The sequence below is a fragment of the Erigeron canadensis genome, chromosome 8 (assembly GCF_010389155.1).
Source record: "Erigeron canadensis isolate Cc75 chromosome 8, C_canadensis_v1, whole genome shotgun sequence".
Lineage (NCBI taxonomy): Eukaryota > Viridiplantae > Streptophyta > Magnoliopsida > Asterales > Asteraceae > Erigeron > Erigeron canadensis.
The window spans coordinates 23,743,859-23,765,135 of record NC_057768.1 but is presented as its reverse complement, the minus strand read 5'-3'; the positions used below and the strand labels follow the sequence as shown (position 1 = coordinate 23,765,135).

The 21,277-nt window shown below is 34.9% G+C and overlaps 3 protein-coding genes across 3 annotated transcripts; all 3 read left to right on the top strand.

The window, feature by feature from the left end:
* Window positions 1-944: 944 nt before the first annotated feature.
* Window positions 945-2,733, top strand: LOC122610459 (keratin, type II cytoskeletal 1-like). The gene is made up of 4 exons (XM_043783447.1): window positions 945-1,023; window positions 1,220-1,446; window positions 1,640-1,865; window positions 2,615-2,733. The coding sequence occupies exons 1-4, from the start codon at window positions 945-947 to the stop codon at window positions 2,731-2,733; spliced, it is 651 nt and encodes a 216-aa protein (XP_043639382.1).
* A 1,462-nt stretch (window positions 2,734-4,195) lies between these two features.
* LOC122580167 (protein ACCELERATED CELL DEATH 6-like) lies at window positions 4,196-13,533 on the top strand (the record flags this gene model as incomplete). The annotated part of the gene is made up of 5 exons (XM_043752438.1): window positions 4,196-4,310; window positions 10,050-10,547; window positions 10,983-11,126; window positions 11,643-12,115; window positions 12,869-13,533. Coding segments are annotated over 5 exons (1,848 nt in total), but the record flags the coding sequence as incomplete, so codon positions are not given.
* Window positions 13,534-16,759: 3,226 nt separating this feature from the next.
* On the top strand, window positions 16,760-20,427 carry LOC122580348. The gene is made up of 6 exons (XM_043752620.1): window positions 16,760-16,795; window positions 16,899-17,068; window positions 17,486-17,983; window positions 18,193-18,339; window positions 18,771-19,309; window positions 19,618-20,427. The coding sequence occupies exons 2-6, from the start codon at window positions 16,924-16,926 to the stop codon at window positions 20,233-20,235; spliced, it is 1,947 nt and encodes a 648-aa protein (XP_043608555.1). The 5' UTR covers window positions 16,760-16,795; window positions 16,899-16,923; the 3' UTR covers window positions 20,236-20,427.
* The last annotated feature ends 850 nt before the right edge of the window (window positions 20,428-21,277 follow it).

The following is a 21,277-nucleotide window of genomic DNA, read 5'->3' as shown; positions in this document are numbered from 1 at the left end:
TGTTAGCCGTTTTCATATCCTCAAATAGAATTTTTTTTTGTTGGAGCCCCAGAAAAGGTTTTAGTAACAAGTTGAAGGACTTTCCAAGTAATTAGCCCTATTTTTAACTGGCTACAAGTTGAAGGACTTTCCAAGTAATTAGCCCTATTTTTTCTTCCCCCGAATAGAACTTTTTTTTGTTCGAGCCCCAGAAAAGATTTCAGTGACAAGTTGAAGGTCTTTCCAAGTAATTAGCCCTAATGTATACTAGTAAAAAGAGGTCGGGTTGTGGCTTATAGTGTTGGCTGTGGCCTGTGGTTGGGGGAGTTCCGGCCAGAGGTCAAAAAACAAGTCAGATGGGGATTCCAATAAGAGGGAGGCAGAGATGCAGCCAAAATTGTAATGTAAATCAGAAATCAAAAATTATAAATTTTGGTTATGAATCCATTCGACAAGCTTTTCTAGCTCTGCCCTTGTCTTTGAGTATATATATAGATAACAAAAGGTTGATCACGTATGTAACAAGCTGTCCCATATTGGTATGATATAAGAAGTTTGAGTATATATATAGCTTTCTGGATACTTGAAAGTGCAAGAATAATTAGGACTAAAAAGTGACAATTAATTAGGCTTGATATGTTAAAAAAGCTAAACTAACTAGATTTCAGCAGTTGGTGACCTCCTTCAACTACTTCTCTGCTTAGTCTTCCCTATCCCAACCAAATGACCTCTTGTACTCCCCAATCAATATATTATGCAATTTAAAGTTGTACATTACCCTTACTTTGGAGTTTGGACTTCCTTTCCTGATATGCCTACCTATATATACATGTGTATTCAGATGAACTGTATGTTTTAATGTATCATGCATACTCTTGTTCAATCTAGTGCGAGTAAATTCGATAGGAAATACTGAATTCTGAAATTTACACTCAAGAAGCGTTATATTTGTTAGAGTTGTCGATATGGCTTTCACCATTGACAACAAGCAACTGCTTTTATCAATGATGTTGCTTTATGTCTGTGTTTATGGCTTCCGTTTAGGTACAGATTCTGCAAATTTGTTTAAAGAGATGGATTGATTTTAGCTCATTGTAGTAACTTTTTTGTTATGTTGGTTGGATAAAAAAAAAACACATTTTGGTAGAAAGTAGGATAGGTTGCTGAACTATAAGGAGTAATGTTTATTCGGACTATAAGTTTTTTACATTGAAGTAATACGCGATTCTTTGGCATGTAGGGAGAGCACAAACAGGAATTGCAGGAACTGGGATTGGATATATACCTCAGCCAGGTAGTGGCGCTGGTGGTGCTGGCGGATTTGGAGGCAGTGGCGGTGGCGGTGGGTTTGGGAATGGTGGTGGCAGTGGTGGTGGTGGGTTTGGAAGTGGCGGCGGCAGTGGCTTTGGGAATGGTGTTGGCGGTGGATTTGGAGGAATCGGTGGTGGATCAATTGCTAAAGCACTGGTCTGTCTCGGTGACAAGGTTATTATTTCCCTGCCATATATCATAATAATCTTTTGTATTAAAGGTTTTTTTACATAGTTCTTGAAAGATATTTGGTGATGAAAATCAGTCTGACCTTAGAAGTCAGAACTCAACGTGACCAATATGCATTATTTTGCTAAGGCGTTTCACTGTTGTATTTCATGAACAACAGATTTACAGTGGTTGTGGGGAGTCCTATAGGTTGACAGAGAGTGGTGACCTTCACATTCCGTCTGAATATACAGATCAATACTGTGGCGGCGTGTGCCTCAAAGAGACAGAACAGGCGCTAAACTGCATCAATGATGTACTGTCAAGTTTCCTCTTCTATAATCGTGCTACCGTAAGGAATGTGCAGGACACCATCAATACCGGATGCAGCTATGGACCTACACGAGGTAATAACGTTAGACATCAAAATCTAGGATTGTATGTGTTAGGATTCATAACTATTATCAAGAACAATAACACGAGTACGCAGCGGAAAGAATCATATGTAATATAATTATTTAACAAAGTATAAAAGTGAATGTTTACCTTTTAGCTTAGCTTCCAATAGTAATAATAATGATGATTATTATTGATTAGAGTTTAAAGCAAAACCCTTCTGCGATCACTGACACCCCTATGTATGTATGCTAGTACCCGATCATGTACTCACACTTTGTGTTGAATCCCTAAAAGTCAAACCCCAAAACCGAAAACCCTTTGGGTATTGTTGCTCGCGATGGAACCAAGAGAGAGGGAGAGAAAAGAGAATCAGCTAGAGTTTTTACAATTCTAATGTCACACAAAAACCTTAACCCTTAACCCCTTTATATAAGGTTAATTAGTTAGGGTTTTAAACTTAGTGAACAAGTTTAGTCAAGGCTTTCCAAGCCTTGTAAATTTCGGCCCCTATATAGTGTAATTTGGAAACTTCCTTAATTCCTAATTTCATTTAAGACCTTCTCTTTTCACAATGTTTAATCAATAAACGTATATTTAACTTTTAACGAACTAAGCTTAAATATTTTCCGGACATGCGTTTATTTAACGTGATTATATTTAAACAGTATGAAAATATACATATTATTGAATCAAGTTAAATATTTCCTTTGTGTAATCTTGTCAGTTTTAATTAGATCTTTTTATTTTTGGTTTGTAGGTATTTTCAATGTGGCTGAGCATATTCAGACATATGGAAGCAATACATACAAGCTTTCATACTCTATTCTTTTTGGTCTAGTACCTTTGATCTCAATTTGTATTCTATTGTGTTTATGATAGCCATTTCCCTTTTGTATTGTTTAAATGTTTTGAGATATCAGCAACTCTGATGTACCAATTATTTCAAACTTAACGTATATTTGTGCTTTGTTTGGAGTACTTAATTAAACCCCTAGCTTTTACGTTGGCGGGTATACAACAAACTATGTACCCTGTGCTTATCGTTAACAAGTTTTGTCAATTTCCAATTTGGTACAAGATGTTGAAATGTTTTTTGTTTCACATAACCATTTTTGGTGTTGTTAATTTGTTATAAGGTGTGTGTATTATAGTTGATCATTTGATAATGAAAGATATAATGCTATGTATATACTTTCAAGATACAGGTTTTGTTTCCTAAATGCTGCGTCGTTAGTGTTAGTTAAAGTTGTCATTACTATATTTATAATCGAAATGACCATGAACTGTGGCAATGTCAACATTTAAAGATGGATATGTCGAAGTGTAGAACTAGGATGAGACTTGGACCACTCTGTAATCTAGCCCAACAGACCAATTTTTTTAGTTTTATAATTAAGCCCCAACGAAAGCCCAACATTTATTTAGTTTTAGACTTTAAGATATCCCATATGCAAACTCAATATAGTAACGAGGTATGAAATGTTTTTGCGAGAAAAGCTTATCATACTTATTAAAGATCTTTATTTAATTTTTTTGAACGGCTATAACACATTTAGCTGCCTTCATTTTCTTTAACCGAGTTATTGATAATCTCAAAATGCCCTCTAATTCTTATTTACTATTTTAAAAAATTTCACTAAAAAAGCTATAATATCTACTTAAAATATACTTAATTAATAAGATCTACCTTTGATTCTTAAATTTAATTTTTTTGTATCAATTATATTTTACATTAAAAACCTTATCACTATTGCGGATACCGTCACCTCTCATCGTCACCATCAACATCATTACACTGTCGCATTATGTAGGTAGATAGACTAGCAGTAGTAACCACTTGTTTAATACTAGTATCAGTGGTGGACAAACACACTTGCCTATACTTTAAAGGTAATTAGTTTGTTATTCAAATATGAATGTGCAATTATCATGTATCGTGGCCCATCACATGTGACTTTTCTAAGAATATTATTTTGTGTATTTAGCAAACGTCTTTTAATATTGATTTTTGGAGACGTTGACCCTCAAGACATTGTCATTGACTGAGTACCAGCTAGCTCACCATTGAACTATATCATGCATATATATATATATATATATATATATATAGAGTTGAATAAAACATGCATCAATCAGATCTGGAAACAATCACTTACAATTTGTAATCTAATTTCAGGTATATAATTTGACATTTGCATATGATCAATTGCTCATTTCATGTTTGTGTCATGTTGTTTATAATTCGTAATACATAGTTCAGGGAATTGAAATAAGCAGCAGAAGAGATATGAATCACAAAAGTATGAGCTTCGGTCCTACAAATGCAAACAATACCTTGAAACACCATCCGCTGCAGACCCAAGTTGTCATTCCGATATCTCTCCCACCGGTCACAACTCCAAAACTGCCACCACCACCAACACCGAATTTGCCATCTCTAGAGTTACTCGAAGGTAATTAGAAGCTCTCACAAACTAACAACCAAACTTGTTTCAATTGTTTTATATATAATATATATGATAAAACTAAGCATTGATCTAGCTACTTAATTGGCCGGTTTAGGGGGTGGACTGGCCGGCTCTATTAAATTTTACTTGCCGTCAGCCGGTTTAAAAAGTTATATAAACATATATAGGAAATGAAAATATAAATCCTCCTAACCAGATAGCTTAATAATCTCTCTAATACATTAAAAATGTGACATGTGGTATCTACCCTTTCCTAAATCCTAATATTGCTCTCTGATTTTTCCACATGTCATTATCTCATAATTAAAATGATTATTAGGCTATTTGGTTAGAAGGATTAATCATTTCCCTATATAAAATGAGGTTAGAGTTTATGTGGCTGTTAGACATCCAAGCTTGGGTGTGAACCTATCACATCTTGTTTTTTTAATCCATAAAAAGCATGGGGCCAAACATTTATAGATATATTAAAAATTTAGTATGTGAGTGTAACACCCCAAGCTAGGGATGAGCAAAAAAACCATTGACCCGCGCCCGACCCGAACCGGCCCGAAGCCCTAATGGGTCGGGTCACGGGTTGGACGGGTCGGCCCGGGCCGGGCCGGGTGAAGGCAAAAACCAAAAAAGTGTGAAGGAAAGCCGTGACCCGCCCGAACCCGAACCGAACCGAACCGACCCGTGCCTTCACGGGCCGGGTCACGGTTCACGTTTTCATGCTTTCGCGGGTCGGGCCGGATTTCGACTCGTGCTCATCCCTACCCCAAGCTAGGCTCATAATATTACTGAAAAGATATAGCGTATGCATGAGATTATCGTAGAACATAAACTACATGAAATAAAAGGGTTCGGTGAACCCAAACCAACATTTAAGATACGAGATGCAACGTAAGCAAGAAGTCATAAACGGAAAACAGACAAAGTACTACAACTAAACCCCGAAAGGTTCTAAGCATAACTCTAAGTGGGCAACGGATCACGGATCCATGATCGTCCCAGTCCAAGCCTTAGCAAGAACATCAAGTCTCCAATTTCACACGAATACCTGAAAAGTACACTAAACAAAGTCAACACTAGGTTGGTGAGTTCGTAGTAATGGTTCACAAGTAACCATCGACAAATATCAAGATAAGTGTAAATAAGGCAAGTAATGGCTTACAAGTGGCCTGTATAAGGCTCAACATCAACCAAGATAAGTAACTGAAGGAAAACCTCATCGCATAACAAGCCAATAATATACCAACAAAATAAGGAATGTGTGTCACAAGTTGTGTATGAGAAATATTAACATCAAAGAGTATGCGAAGCAATAAGAATGCACAAAGTATACGTGCATGCGACATGATCAAGCAATGCAGAGTGTGTATCATGTGTCTCCCAACAATCATCAAAAGTGTACAAGTCCCCTGGGGAGCGAACGACCTCACGCACGTTTCCCATGCAAAAGGGGTACGTACGTTCTCGCTCACGTTTCCCATTAGCTTGGGGGTGCTTGCGTCTCATCACTAACCATATCAGTACGTATGCGTGTTTACGTTCCCCGGGGAGGGAACGGCCTCGCACACGTTTCCCATACAAAAGGGGTGCGTACGTTCCCGCTCACGTTTCCCATAGCTTGGGGATACGTACATCTCATCAGTAACCAACAAATGCGTGTTACCTCAATCACAAATCCATCAATCATCAACCAACCAAAGCTATACGTACATACACTTAAGAGGATTCTACTTTCAACGAGTTCTCGATGCTTATATATAGGGTCACCCGCACACATCTAAAACTCCTTTGAAGGCATAACCGACTTCCATGTATATACGTATATCCTAAATGAATTACAATATCACCATAGTATGCGTAAACCATCAAACAATCAATCACTGTTATCCAACAATCAAACAATCGATCAAACCACAACTCAATAAACATCCAATCTCACAATATATAATCATAAACGAATGCATACTAAATCAAATAAACCAATCAAACCAACAATAAGTCAACAAAACAATTAAACACGTATGTGTACACTTTCCAGCCCGAATCTCAAGCGAGTAGGGAGCTACGGAACTCACCTCGGTTTCCAAGCAACAATAATGAGTTAACAAAGGTTTATAAGCGTTCAACAACCGCTACGTGTCCACAACCTATCAATATTTATCACAATATCATCAATGTCAACTCTAATACCATAGGCAATAAGGTCTAGTTAGTTATACAATGCCACAATCCCTAAAAGTATATTCGAAGTTGTTTCGGAACGTTTGGACAACAAAGGAAGAGTTTTTGTCAAATACGTTTAATGACTTAGCACCAAAATCGACATGGAAATCAAAGTGTTTAGATTTGAATTTAATCAATTTTGTTGACCTTAGAATGATGTTAGAAGACTTCCCACGAAGTTACAAGTCGATTGAATATGGAACAAAACGGGAAATGAAAACTAGTCGACGAGGTCAGTGGAGCACTACTCTTATGCAGAGCAAAGGCCGTGCTAAGCCTCTCAGAGGTCGTGCTCAGCCTGACGGGCATAAACCCCATTTTTCAACCCAAAACATCAATTTGACCTCAAACTCGTTTAGGAGAAGCTTTAAGACTTGAACTTAAGAATAAATGGACATAACCCACATCAAAACTCGACTCATAATAACAATTCTTTGTCCAAATTCGTTCTTGACCCAATTTAAACCCTAAGAACCCTAGTTTTGACTCAAACCCATTTTTGAACCCAAATCGACCAAGAACTCACATGATTTGAGTATGAAACATGATTATTAACATACAAAGATGCATTTGATATGAGTTTAGCTTACCAAATCTTCTTCTAAGTGTCAAACCCGTTTTTGAGCTATAATGGAAGATTTTTTGAACTTTAAATTCCAAATTTTTGATATGACGAATAAGTGATGACAATGATGATGATTCTTGTATAAATCTTGCTCAAACAACACTAATTGAAGAAGAAATTTAGAGAGGGAGTAAGATATGAAGGTGTGTGTGGAAGAGAAATAAAGAGAGGAAGAGGAAGATAGAAATGAATGTATGGATGGAATGAATGAATGAAAGGGTTTTGAGGGATAGGGTTGGGTATCCTTGTGTGTCATGGGTCGTTAATAGATCCATGGGTTGACCCGATCTCTTTTCAAGTTTATTTAATCATTGATAGTTACTGTGTCGTATAAATAGTCGATAATTTGACCCGTCAAGCATGTCACTAGTCATTATACCTCGAAACAAAAACATTTACATAATAATTCAAGTAGCTAGTCAAATTATATGAAAAGTCAAACGGTCAAAATTGACGTATGTTACATCATTCCCCCGTTAAAGGAATTTCGTCCCGAAATTCGACAAAACCCTAGTTATTAAACAATTTAGGGTACTTAGGTCTCATATGGTCCTTTCGCTCACAAATGAACTTGTTATCGCGTCTAGCCTTTCCATCTAACTTTGACAATCGTGAAGGGTTTGTTTTCCCTAATTTCTTGACATCACTATCTGAGATTCTATCGGATTCTTCGACCCGGCTAAGCCTTTGTCTACTAGGATATTGTTCATTGTCACGTGAGGGGTGGGATCTACCAACCACTTGTGTAGTTTATGAATATGAAATATCCTAAGCTCTTTAGAAAGCTTCAATGGTCTACACTTTACTTTGGCGAACCTATTTAGTCATTTGTGGGTTAGTTTTAATTCCCCTTTCATTTGAGAAATTTCCTTGTCATCCAATTCACTATTTCCGACCTAAGATATGGGAGAACAACACTTCCTATCATAAGGTGCTCTAGCGGTGTCACTTTAATATCTGGGTGATAGTTAGTATTGTACGAGAGTTCAATCAATGACAAGTGTTCTGCTCACCTACCACAAACGTCATTAGTATATGTTCCCAATATGTCCTTTAGCGTTTGTAACGTTCTTCCACCGTTTCTATTCGTTTGATGATGATGTATCGTACTCATATCGAGTTGAGTACCCATTGCTTGTTGAAAGATGATAGAACCGGAACTCCATGATTAGACACCACTTCTTTAAAGTATCATCGTGCCATGGTGTCAAACCAATTGGTTTCACAGGTGGCCAAAAGGTAGGCTGTCTTCGCTAACTGATCTACATTCACTCAATTCATATCACGACCATTTCATGCCCTCGGTAACTTCGTATTGAAGGTCATTGGGATTTGTTCCCATTTCCATTCCAGTTTCACCTATTGCATCAACAATCTAGGTAACTACTTACGATCGACCTTAATTTGTAAGCAAATGAGATACTCACTTACATTCTCAGCCACATCATGCTTCATGCCCGGCTTCCATTAAACTTCTTTAATTTGGAGCACGAAGAAAATGAAATACGAACAACCGCACTGGTTGTAATAGATCGACTTATAGTTAGCTATATGATTAACATTTTTTTCCCTTCAACTATTAATATAATTGATCATGTAAATGATTACTATATTTTCGGACATGCGTTTAAACAAAAAAAAAACAAATGAGTGTATCTTCTATGGGTATAAGGTTTTCGAAAACAACGTTATGTTTCTCAGGGTGAAGCCCGGGTAACGTAACTAGTTTATACAAAATTACAAACACAGACATAGTAAAAATGGTTTAACGACTTAAAAAAAAATCCATGGACTTACAAGTGATATAATTTCTCACTCATGATAGCTTTCTCATCAAGATCGATTGAAATGGGGATGCCCTATTGCAAATTTTTTTGCATCTCATAGCCATAAACTAACATTAAATAAGATAATATGATTCTTTTTTTTTTTTGAGACCAAGCACCCCCCACCTAGCATAGCAGTTTATAATTCTTTGAAAATGACTTTTTACACAACTAGCATCACATTTTATCAAGTATCATGCACGAAGGAAAATGGGATGGATATTCTCTCAAATTACTTCAATTCCCTAACTTGAGTCAACTAGCATCTCATAGTCCAGTAGTCAAGATTTCCCTAACTTGACTAAAATCAAGAGCCATGATTCAATAATCATCTTTGAATCTTAGCCCTTGATTATAATCCAAAGACCACGATTCCTCTAACTCGACCCCTCAAGAGCAACTTGAGAGAATCTCCATCCAGGGGAGGTTAGAAACATATGAACTAGAGAAATAGTGTCCATAAATAAGAGGATATATATATATATATATATATATATGTAAGGACTCTTTTTGATACATCATATCTACAACTTATATACTAGACTGTACAAAGTATTAATGCATTAATATGGTAAATGTATCAAATTGTTAAGAGTGGTATGAACATCACCTTCCATAGATGATAGTGCGGATAGCTGAGGTTAAAGTGAGTGGGGCAATTAGCCCGGCGTCCAACACGCGACCGCCGACAACACGACCCCCACCCCCAGCATCTTCATTTGGAGCGTCTCAAATGGATTGATGACTTCCTATAACCGGGTGTGGTTTTCAAAATCTCTTTCATATATTTATTTCGATATTTTTAATTTATTGTCATAGATTTAGAAGATGCAGGTTTTTATTTAAAAAAAGAAATTAGTCTGCGATATATATATAGATATTGATACATATACAAGAGAGATAGAGAAGATGCAACTTATTTTTTTTAGAGCATAGGCCTTTTGTTAGTGCTAGCTCATGCTATAAACAGTCGTGCATTATTGTTTTCTTGAATCTGATTAATTATAGGTGAAGATAATACTAATTAACAAACGTATGAAATTTCTTGATTTGAAGGAAGTAGAGAAAATTACATCAAGATTGGAGCTAAACTTTATGAAGCGTCGATGAAAGGCAATTGGGAAGTTGCTAAAGGGATCCTAGACGACAGACTAGAGTTGGTACGCTTTGCCATCACAAAAAACTATGAAACACCACTACATGTCGCCGCATCAGCCGAAAGCAACAAGTCTTTGGAATTGTTCGTAAAAGAACTAGTGGAACGGATGGACAATGAGGATTTGCAACTACAAAACAAAAACTACCAAACTGCTCTTTATTTAGCAGCTGCAGCAGGAAATGTAAAAATTGCCAAGATAATTGTGAACAAGAACAAGGTTGTTCTCAATATCCCTACTAATAAAGGAAAAATGCCACTCTATATAGCTGCTTTATTGGCTGAACGTGAGATGGTAAAGTATCTCTACGAGCAATCCAATAAAATGTCGGGAGATTTTTGGACAATTGAAAATCGAAGTTGGGTTCTACATAAATGTGTTGAAAGTGATATGTTTGGTAAGTTAAAGCTTCTTTTCGTTTTGTCATGGTTTATTTCTTTCCTTCTTCTTATCACTAATTGATTCTCGGGTATTCTTCTCTATTAATCTGTTTTCTCGATATGAGAAGGTTTCCTTTTGGTTTACTTTAGGGTGAATTAAGGTTTGTGGACATTGTATGTTGAGGTCTTGGTAAGTTGTCCAAATCATGTAACATCGTATATGTGACAACCCATAAGAGCTGACACGTGCAAGTTTTCGATTGGTGTTTCATCATTTGAGCATTTTAATTACCAAGTTGTCAAAATACATAGTCCAAAACCTTAATTAGCTTGTTCCTATTATAAATATATGATCATACCGTAAGTACATTATGGATACTTAACCCTTACTTTTATGCATTAGCCTAATACATTTTCTCTATACCTAATTGCAAACAAAATATATATTATAGATATTGCTCTGATCATAGCCAAGGATTGTCCGGAAATCACCAACGTGAAGAGCTTACTTACAAATGTACTTGTGGCTCTCGCTCAGAAAATTGATGCATTTGAAGGCAAAAAACCACATATTATCTTGAGAATCATCAAGTCAAGTAAGTATATGCTCCCTAAAGATAAAATGTAGTCATTCAAAAGGAAAAGAAGATCCGGTGAGAATTGGAAAAGGCAATCTGTGTATCTTAGACAAAGAACAAGTATATCATTAAACAAGAGTGAAATATCAACAAGTTTATATACAAGCATCTACTGTATAAGAAACAATTTAGACGTACACATAAGTATTTTCTTTGTTTTATTTTTAATAGTTATTTTATTTGAACCTAGTTATAATTAAATATATATATATATATATGATATTATATATAAACCTGGAATAAAAAATAATGAATGCTCCACCGAACCCAGCATCCTAGCTCTTTCTCTTCACGAAGCAAGCTCCACAACGAGCTTGTGTAAGAGCATGAGGACGATCGAGGTGAAGCAAGAGCATAAAGACAAAGTGTTAGGACTTAGGAGAGGCCTTATTAACCATCTTCCTTGATCATTTTTCCACATGTTTGATTATAGCGACCACCATTTTTGTAATTAAATTGGATTTTCCTATGCAGTTTGGCCAAGACATGTTGAAAAGGACAGTGACGTAGTAGAGTTGTTAAAAGTAATATGGGGTAAGGTTGCCATGTTGCCTATGGAGGAGGTTGATGACATAATCCGAGGGCCAGCTTCAGAAGTAACAAAGGAAGGTATCAAAACAACTGTGTACAAATCCAGAGTACTATTTCTTGCTGCAAACATGGGAAACACGAGATTCATAATAGAGCTCATTCAGTCGTGTCCAGATCTAATATGGATGGTAGATGACAAAGGACTAAGTATCTTTCACATGGCTGTCAAACATCGGCAAGCAAAGATCTATAACTTGTTGCATGAGATAGGGTCCATGAAAGATCGAATTACTCGTATGAAAGACAAAGAAGGCAATAATATGTTGCACTTAGTTGGAATAAGTGCTAAACCAAGACGATTTCAGAATGTCTCAGGAGTTGCTCTACAAATGCAACGAGAGTTATTATGGTTCCAGGTACATTTCCCTTCTTCATAGTAAGTTATTTTTAAAAGTTATATACATGTGTAACTACCTACTCTTATGTGTTGAAAATCCAATGTAACCTATATGTTTACCAAAAATCTTTTATAACGAGAAAACTTGTGTTAATATAATCAAACTTATAGTAAAATTTATTTGACAATGCTAGAATATTTCTTAATTACTAATTATTTCTTTTTCTATTAATTGAATTATGACATCAATTTTAATTCAATTTTGACTTCTCATTCGTCTATTATGAAGTTTCTACAAACTATCCAAATCTAGTGTAAATTATATAGCATTTTTTCTTGATGATCCAATCATATACTATCATTTTACAACAATAAAACCTCAATCTATCCATTTCCATTCTCTTTCCAACTTGATCATTATTATTCTTTTACAATTTAAATTGAAATTATAATGTTATTGATAATAACCAATTTTCATTTCTTTTCGTAATTGTTTTCATTCAATAATAAAATTTTAACATGTGTATAGTAAAAGAATTAAGATGTTAATTTACTAGGGATCTCGACAACACTTTTACATTTTTAGGTTACGTAAATACATGTTGGCTTGAGTGTTGGTTACATGTTTAATAATTTCAAATTTAGCATGTTCACAGTCTTATTATTCTTTAGTTTTTTTATTTTATTTTGTATAATCACCTTTTATAAAGATCCAATTAAAGTTGTATCTTGGTATTTATTATTTTAATTTTTTGGTATGTATTTTTTGCAGGAAGTAGAGAGAATGGTCCCTTCTAGTTACAGACAAAGGAGAAATGAACATAATGACACACCACGGGACATATTCAAAAAGAAACATGCAGATCTACTGAAAAATGGTGAGGAGTGGATGAAAGATACGGCTGCCCAATGTATGGTGGTCGGTACGCTTATATCAACGATAGTATTTGCTGCTGCTTTTACACTTCCCGGTGGATATGATCAAGACACTGGTATTCCCTTTTTCCGTCAGAAACCAGTCCTCATTGTTTTTGTAATCTCAGATGCCATCTCTTTGATATTCTCTTCAACGTCAGTTCTCATGTTCTTATCCATCCTCACCTCTCGCTATGCTGAACATGATTTCTTGCAATCTTTACCTAAAAAGCTAATGTTCGGTCTTGGAACACTTTTCCTTTCTATTGTGACCATGATGGTTGCTTTTAGTTCAAGTTTTTTGTTACTATACCACAAAAACTTGAAATGGGTGCCAATTATCATCGGTAGTCTTGCAGTGTTGCCGGTCGTTCTGTTTGCTATACTGCAATTTCGTCTTTTAGGGGATGTCTTTCACTCAATATATAGATCCAAATATCTATTTCAGCCCACAAATCGCATTCTTTACTATTAAGTATTGTTATGATTTCATTTAAGATGTATCTATTTATCTTTCTTTTATTTCTTTACTAGTCACATATAGTTGAACTTCAAAGATCGAGAATCATGGGAATGCATGTTTAATTTGATGTTTAATCCTCTTCATAAAATCATTAAGATTGTTTACATTTCAACCTTTTCACATACTGTCAAGGTATTGAGACCAAAAATCTATGAAACGTCAATGAGTATTTATTTACTTTTTTTTTGTCTCCTCATCGCATGTGCTAGCCCATTATGACAAATAAATGTTAAAGCATTTATAAATTTTTTAGATCTAACTTGACATTGAGATTTTAGATATAATAGTTATTTTGAGAACCCTTTTATATGAGAACCTTTGAGAACTTTTTAAATCAAGCCCAACCGATGATTATTTTTTACATGAAAATTATTTTTTGATTTTTTTCTGAATAACTTTTTCACACACTGTCAAGATATTGGGACCAAAAATCCATGAAACGTCAATGAGTGTTTATTTACTTACTTTTTTTTTGTCTCCTCGTCAATTATGACAGATAAATGTTAAAGCATTTATAAATTTTTTAGATCTAACTTGACATTGAGATTTTAGATATAATAGTTAAATTTTTTTTTCTGAAAACTAAAATACTGGTCAAAAACACACTGTGATCTGAATCTAATACAATATGTTTTAATTGTGTTTTCTAAAAACACAATATTGTGTAATCTAAAAACACATTGTATTAAGTTTTAAATCACAGTGTGTTTTTGATAACGTGTGAAAATCAGAAAATTTTTCAAACACACCGTGATATGAACTTAACACAATGTGTGTTCTAAAAAAAATTACAAACACATTATGTTAAATTCGTATCACATTGTGTTTTGGCCAAGTAATTTCTTTTGTTTCGAGAACTTATACCCATAGCTTTTACGGGTATAACAAGAAACGATGTACCTTTTCTTATCGCTAACACTTTTGGCGTTTTCCTATTTGGTACAAGATGTTGAATTGTTTTGTGTACGTTTCACATAACCATTATGGTTTTGTTAGCAGTTGTGTATTTAGAGTGATAATTTGACCCAAAGTTAATGTAGTTTGACCCAAACTATTTGTTTGGTTAAGAGTACCATTCAAATTCGGAAGTAGATATTCATGGCTACATGCTCATATAGCATTGACATATTTGGGTCAAACTAAATTAACTTTGACTTTTTTTTAGGTGATACATTTCTTATCCTTAAAACAATCTGATCATATATAGGGTCAGACCGTCAGTTTGGCTTAGCTTATTGTAGTAGTGTCACTGCTATACATGTTTGCTTATTTAGTTGAGCTTATACTTATTGGCGGAAAGTTTATAAAGGCTAATAAGCCGACTTTTTAAAAAAATTAACATCTTTGACTTTCCAAAATCAACTAAGGCTAATAACCCGAAAAACTAGTAAGTTCTTTGATGGAAAAATGACTTATTAAACTCTTTGTAAAGCATCTAAAAATTCTAGTTACATTCTATGCATGAAAGACTTCTTTTGGAGAAAGTTTCATAAACCACCCGGCCAGTGTTTAGACTTCTTATTTAAGGAAGATTATTAGGTACCTCTGGTAACATGGCCATTTCTTTGTAGTGACGTCACCGTGTACAAACCACCACTATGTCATATATTCATTTGTATATATTTCTGTAACAACCCTACAACGCGGTTTTAAAAGTCAATTAGAATTTCTTCTCCACTCACATCCACGTTATATATATATAATAAAATACATTTCGTAAACAGATTAATCAAGTTTATTAATCAATTGTCAAGGTTTATAATATTATATATATGTATATATAATGTGTATATATAACAACTTTTTCAATAATTAGTTACGTTGGGGACATAGACTTGCCTATACTTTAATCTGTTAAAGGTAACTAGTTTGTTATTCTAATACAATCTCTAGCATTCACATTGACCCCAGTTTAAAAGTTAACAAGTTAATTTCACACTGAACATTTTATCTCTAATTGTTCACATTGAATTTTGGTTTTAAAACGTCACATTATCATTGATAATTAATGTAAAAACACACTTTATTTAAAAAAATAATATAATCATTAAAAAAAAATGGTGTACCATTTGTTTTAGAGACAAATCCATAAAAAGGTAACTTGTTCACACAAATTTCATATTAAAGGTAACCTATTTTGTTTTCGTCAATCCAAAGGATCCTATTTCCAAAAATTTTCTAATAAAGGGTATCTTGTTAGTTTTTGACAGACGATGCCCGTTAAGTTCCACGTCACCGATGTCACGTCATCTGATTTGCTGATCTGGCAGTTGACTTTGACTAACTTTATATATATATATATATATATATATATCGGTTGACTTTAAAATTAGGGTTCTTGGGTTTATGGAGAAAATAGAAAAGCGGGAAGGAATAAGACGGGGAGAGGGAAAAAGAAAAAAAGAAGTTATGTTTTTTGATGTATAAAACCGACATATATAAGTTAGTCAAAGTCAACTGTCACGTCAGCAGATCTGATAACGTCACACCGGTGACGTGACACTTAATGGACGTCGTCTGTCAAAAACTAACGAGATACCTTTTATTAAATTTTTTTTGAAAAATAGGATCTTTTAAATAGACAAAAACAATATAGTTTACCTTTAATAAAAAATTTGTGTAAATAGGTTAACTTATGAATTTTTTTTCTTTTGTTTCACAAAATACAAATGGTAGGAAATTAATAATAATAAAAAAGCAACTTGTTTTTATCTTGTCATTCTCAATGCTAACTCAATAACCTTACCTCGACTTTCATTTTGAACCTCCAATAGTAATATAATACTCCCTCCGTCTCAATTTAAATGTTACGTTGACTAACTTTGACCGTAAATAACTTTGTTTGTGTCATGCAACATTTGATATAAAAAATAAGTATGAATTGAGTTTTCAATGTACTTTTCGTTCATATAAGTTTCATCAACTACTATATAGTACAAACAAAGTTATTTACGGTCAAAATTAGTCAACGTGACGACGGAGGGAGTATCACTTTATGGTTCGGTGAAAAAGGAGCTTCATCTTGGTTTTCACCTTGATCATTAAAAGCAATATTACATGTATCGTGGCCCACCACCTGTATCTTTTCTTAGAATGTGATTGGTGAAGCAATAAGTTAGCAAGGTCTTTAAATATTGATTTTTGGAGACGTTGACTCTTAAGGCATTCACTAAAGTACCATCTCATTATAAACTCATGTCTAACCATTATATAAGTAGAGTTGCAAGAACATGCGTTAATCAGATTTGGAAACAATCAATAGTACGTTTTCTAAATTTGCATGCATGATCAATTGCTCATTAATAATTTCCTGTTTTTGTCATTTTGTGCTTAATTCGAAACTGATTAATTAATGATGTTTTAGGGAAATAAGCAGCAGAGAAGAGATAATGAATCACACAAGTATGAACTTAGGTGCTACAAATCCAGCCAATCCCTTGAACTACCCTCCGCAGCCCCAAGTTGTCATTCCGATTTCTCTCCCACAACCGAAACAACCGCCACCGAATTTGCCATCCGGAGAGCTACTCAAAGGTAAAGCCCTTACAAACTAACAACCAACACTTGTTTTGTTTTTAATTATAACTATATCTTACTACTACAATCTTACACTACTATACATATAAGTGGGGATAATTTAATCCTAAGCGTCATTCATTGAGGCATTGAGCATTGCCCCACATGATCATTAATTAACTTAGGTGTTATATATATCTAATTATGATACGACACATATAATCATATATATGATGATTTGTAATTTTGTCTATCACTTTTCTATACTTACTGAAAATTTACAACTAATTATATTCTTTAATTTCTAATATATTACACTACCATTTTACATCAATAACCTTAATTACATCGATCAATAACCTTAGCATTAATTACATAGGCGAACATAATATAACACTAATTATAAACATACATTTGAACTTTCTTAATTTGAAGGGAGTAGAGAAGACTACATGAAGATTGGTGTTAAACTCTATGAAGCGTCGATCAAAGGCAATTGGGAACTTGCTAAAGGGATCCTAGATGTCCAACCCAAGTTGGTACGCTTTGCCATCACGGAAAATTATGAAACACCACTGCATATCGCCGCATCCGCTGAAAGCACCAAGTCCTTGGAAGTGTTTGTAAAAGAACTAGTGAAACTGATGGAAAAGGAGGATTTAGAGCTACAAAACCAAAACTACAATACCGCTCTCTGTTTGGCAGCTGCGGCAGGAAATGTACAAATAGCCAAGATAATGGTGGGCAAGAACAGGGCTGTTCTCAATATCCCTGCTGCTAATAACATGATGCCACTCTATATGGCCGCTTTATTTGATAAACCTGAAATGGTAAAGTATCTTTACGCGGAATCCAATAAAATGGCAGGAGATTTTTGGACAATTGATAATCAAAGTTGGGTTCTACAGAAATGTGTCGAGAATGATATGTTTGGTAAGTTACGAATTCTTTTTATTCTTTCATGGTTTCTTTCCTTCTTTATCAAATTTTGATCCTAGAGTACTCTTCCTCTAATTTGTTTTCTCGATCTGAGATGGTTTTCCTTTTAAAAAAAATTGTTCTATGGTTAGCTATTGGTTTACATTTATGCATTAGCCAAATACATATTCTGTATGGTTGATTGAATACAAAACATATTATAGATACGGCTCTGATGATAGCGAAGGATCTTCCTGAACTCACCGATGGCAAGAAGAGATTACTTTCAGAGGTACTTGTAGCTCTGGCTCAGAAGACAGAGGCATTTGAAGGCAAAAAACCACATATCACCTTGAGCATCATCAAGTCCAGTAAGTTTATGGTCCTAGTTCTGTTATCATTGTTTCATTCTATCTTGAACGAAAAATTGATTTATAATCTGGTTTTTTGGATTTCCCAATATAAACTTTAATTTATACATGCATGCTCGCTTATAACAACTAGTGTCAACAAACAGGCTAGAAAAATTCAATATGTTCTTATATGTGAGGGTTTATGCCTTCTGAGTTCTGATATAATGTTTTGGATGAGCTAAAAAATGCTGAAAATTGAAGAATTTACAGATTTCTAATGATATGTGGTGTTACGCACCCTACATCAACTAGAACCCTTTCAAATTGAACAGATTGTAGGCTAATTGTTTGGTTAGAGTGACCAACCAACGTATTAATAACTATCATCCAAATGTTTGATCATCTCGACCAACAAATTTTGTAACGATATTATTGGTTTTCCTCTGCAGTTTGGGCTAGCTTTCCTTCGAGGCCAGTGCGTGTTGAAAAGGACAGTGATGTAGTGCAGTTATTAAAGCTAATTTGGGGTAAGGTTTCCATAATGTCTAAAAAGGATATCGATGACATAATCCGAGGGCAACCTTCTGAAGAGAAAACGAAGGAAGATAAAACGAAGGAAGATAAAATTAAAGAAGATAAACCGAAGGAAGTTAAAAAAAGGATTGTGTACCCGTCCAGAGTACTATTTCTTGCTGCAAAAATGGGAAACACAAGATTCATAATTGAGCTCATTCAGTCATATCCAGATCTGATATGGAAAAAGGATGACAATGGACTAAGTATATTTCACATAGCTGTCAAACGTCGTCAAGCAAAGATCTATAATTTGTTGTATGAGATAGGGTCCATGAAAGATCTAATAACTCCTTTGAAAGACACCCAAGGCAATAATATGTTGCACTTGGTTGGAAAAAGTGCTAAACAAAATCGATTTCAGAATGTTTCAGGAGTCGCTCTACAAATGCAACGAGAGTTATTATGGTTCGAGGTACATTTCCTCCCTTTTGTTGAGTCTTATTTTCAATTTGTTTATAGAATTTAGGACATTAGGTTACATAACTACTTTTAAGGATTCTATCATCCAAAAATCATAATGACCTATGATAAATTGTTCAGTAACTATTTTCTTATATATTATGAGAATATATGATAATTTCATTAGATGGCAACTTATTACTGCCTCAAATTTTATCAAATAATGTAGGCCTAAGGAATTCTGTGTATAAATAGCTAATTGATAAACTACACAGGAAATGGTCTCTTCAAATTTGCTGAGTTCATATGTATATCTTGCAGGAAGTAGAGAAAATGATCCCTCCTAGTTACAGGCAAAAGAAAAACGTTGATAATAAAGTACCACGTGACATATTCACAAAGGCGCATGAAGATCTAGTTAAAAATGGTGAGAAATGGATGAAGGACACAGCTGCCCAGTGTATGGTGGTTGGTACACTTATAGCTACCATGGTGTTTGCTGCGGCTTTTACGCTTCCCGGTGGATATGACCAGAACACTGGTATTCCCTTTTTCCGTCAAAAACCAGCCCTTATTGTTTTCGTAATCTCAGATGCCATTTCTTTAATATTCTCTTCAACGTCGGTTCTCATGTTCTTATCCATCCTCACATCTCGTTATGCTGAACGCGATTTCTTGGAATCTTTACCCAAAAAGCTGATGTTCGGTCTTGGAACACTCTTTCTCTCTATTGTGACCATGATGGTTGCTTTTAGTTCAAGCTTCTTGGTTCTATACCACGAAAACTTGAAATGGGTGCCAATAATCATCGGTGGTCTTGCTGCCTTTCCGGTCATTGTGTTTGCCATACTGCAATTTCGCCTTTTAGGGGATGTCTTCCACTCAATATATAGATCCAGATACCTCTTTAAGCCCACAAAACGCATGCTTTACTATTAAAGGCATGGCTATGATTTCATTTAAGATGTATGAGTACTTTAATTTGCATCTTTTTCCTTTTATTTATCATAGTTGATCTATTAAAGACCCAGACTCATGGGCCTAATGTATGTTTTGATGTTGTTTTCTCTATCATATCTTAGGTGTATTTGGTATCTCCCCTGCTTAATTTCATGTTTAGTCATGGTAACATATGCTACAATCTAATTTCTACAAACAAATGTAAAAGTATCCATAAAATGTTTTTAGTTAATATACTTGCACTTTGTTAGCTGACTGATCCCAAAGCCAACAACCCGCTTTCTGGGTAGCTCGTAGTCATGGTTGATGAAACTCCGTGACTACAAGGTGTAATTTTTTTTCTCTTATCATTCGAACATGTGACCCTTCAAGACCACTTACTAGTGCCACTAATGCTTTAACATTGCAATGCTGGCGAATAATGTTTCTGTAGGGCTACTAAATGACTCTTATGAACCAACTCTTCGTAGAAGAGTTGGCCATCAGTTGCCACTTTCTAGGAGCAACCTGGGTTCGAATCTTGCCAGAGGCAGAATTGAATTTAAGTAGTTGAATTACCTTGACACTATCCCTGCTGGAGGTTATGTGGGTACCAATTCGGTACATAGGATCAAACGGTTCCTATCAATCTACCGTTATTTTCTAAATGACTCTTATGCAGAATTAGTAACTACAGATCATTTACCATTTGTTTATTTGTTTCATCAAAAGGCCTGGGTATCATATATCATACAGTTTTTCATACACAACAGAAAATATTCACATTAGGGTCTAACTTTGAATTATAGACGTGTTAAAAACCTTACTAAAGAAAAAACAGGAAAAATAGTGCTGACGCTCTCCATAAACATGTTGGAACAATGGACATCATCCCGGATGGAAGTCAAAAGTTGCTAGTTGTCTTCAGAAAACTGCTTGAACAACTCTCTCAGTCGATCCCTTCACCTATGATTCTCACTTGGTATTGGTCTCTATGATACCTTGGTAGCATTTGGCGTTGGGCAACCACAAGCTCTACCAC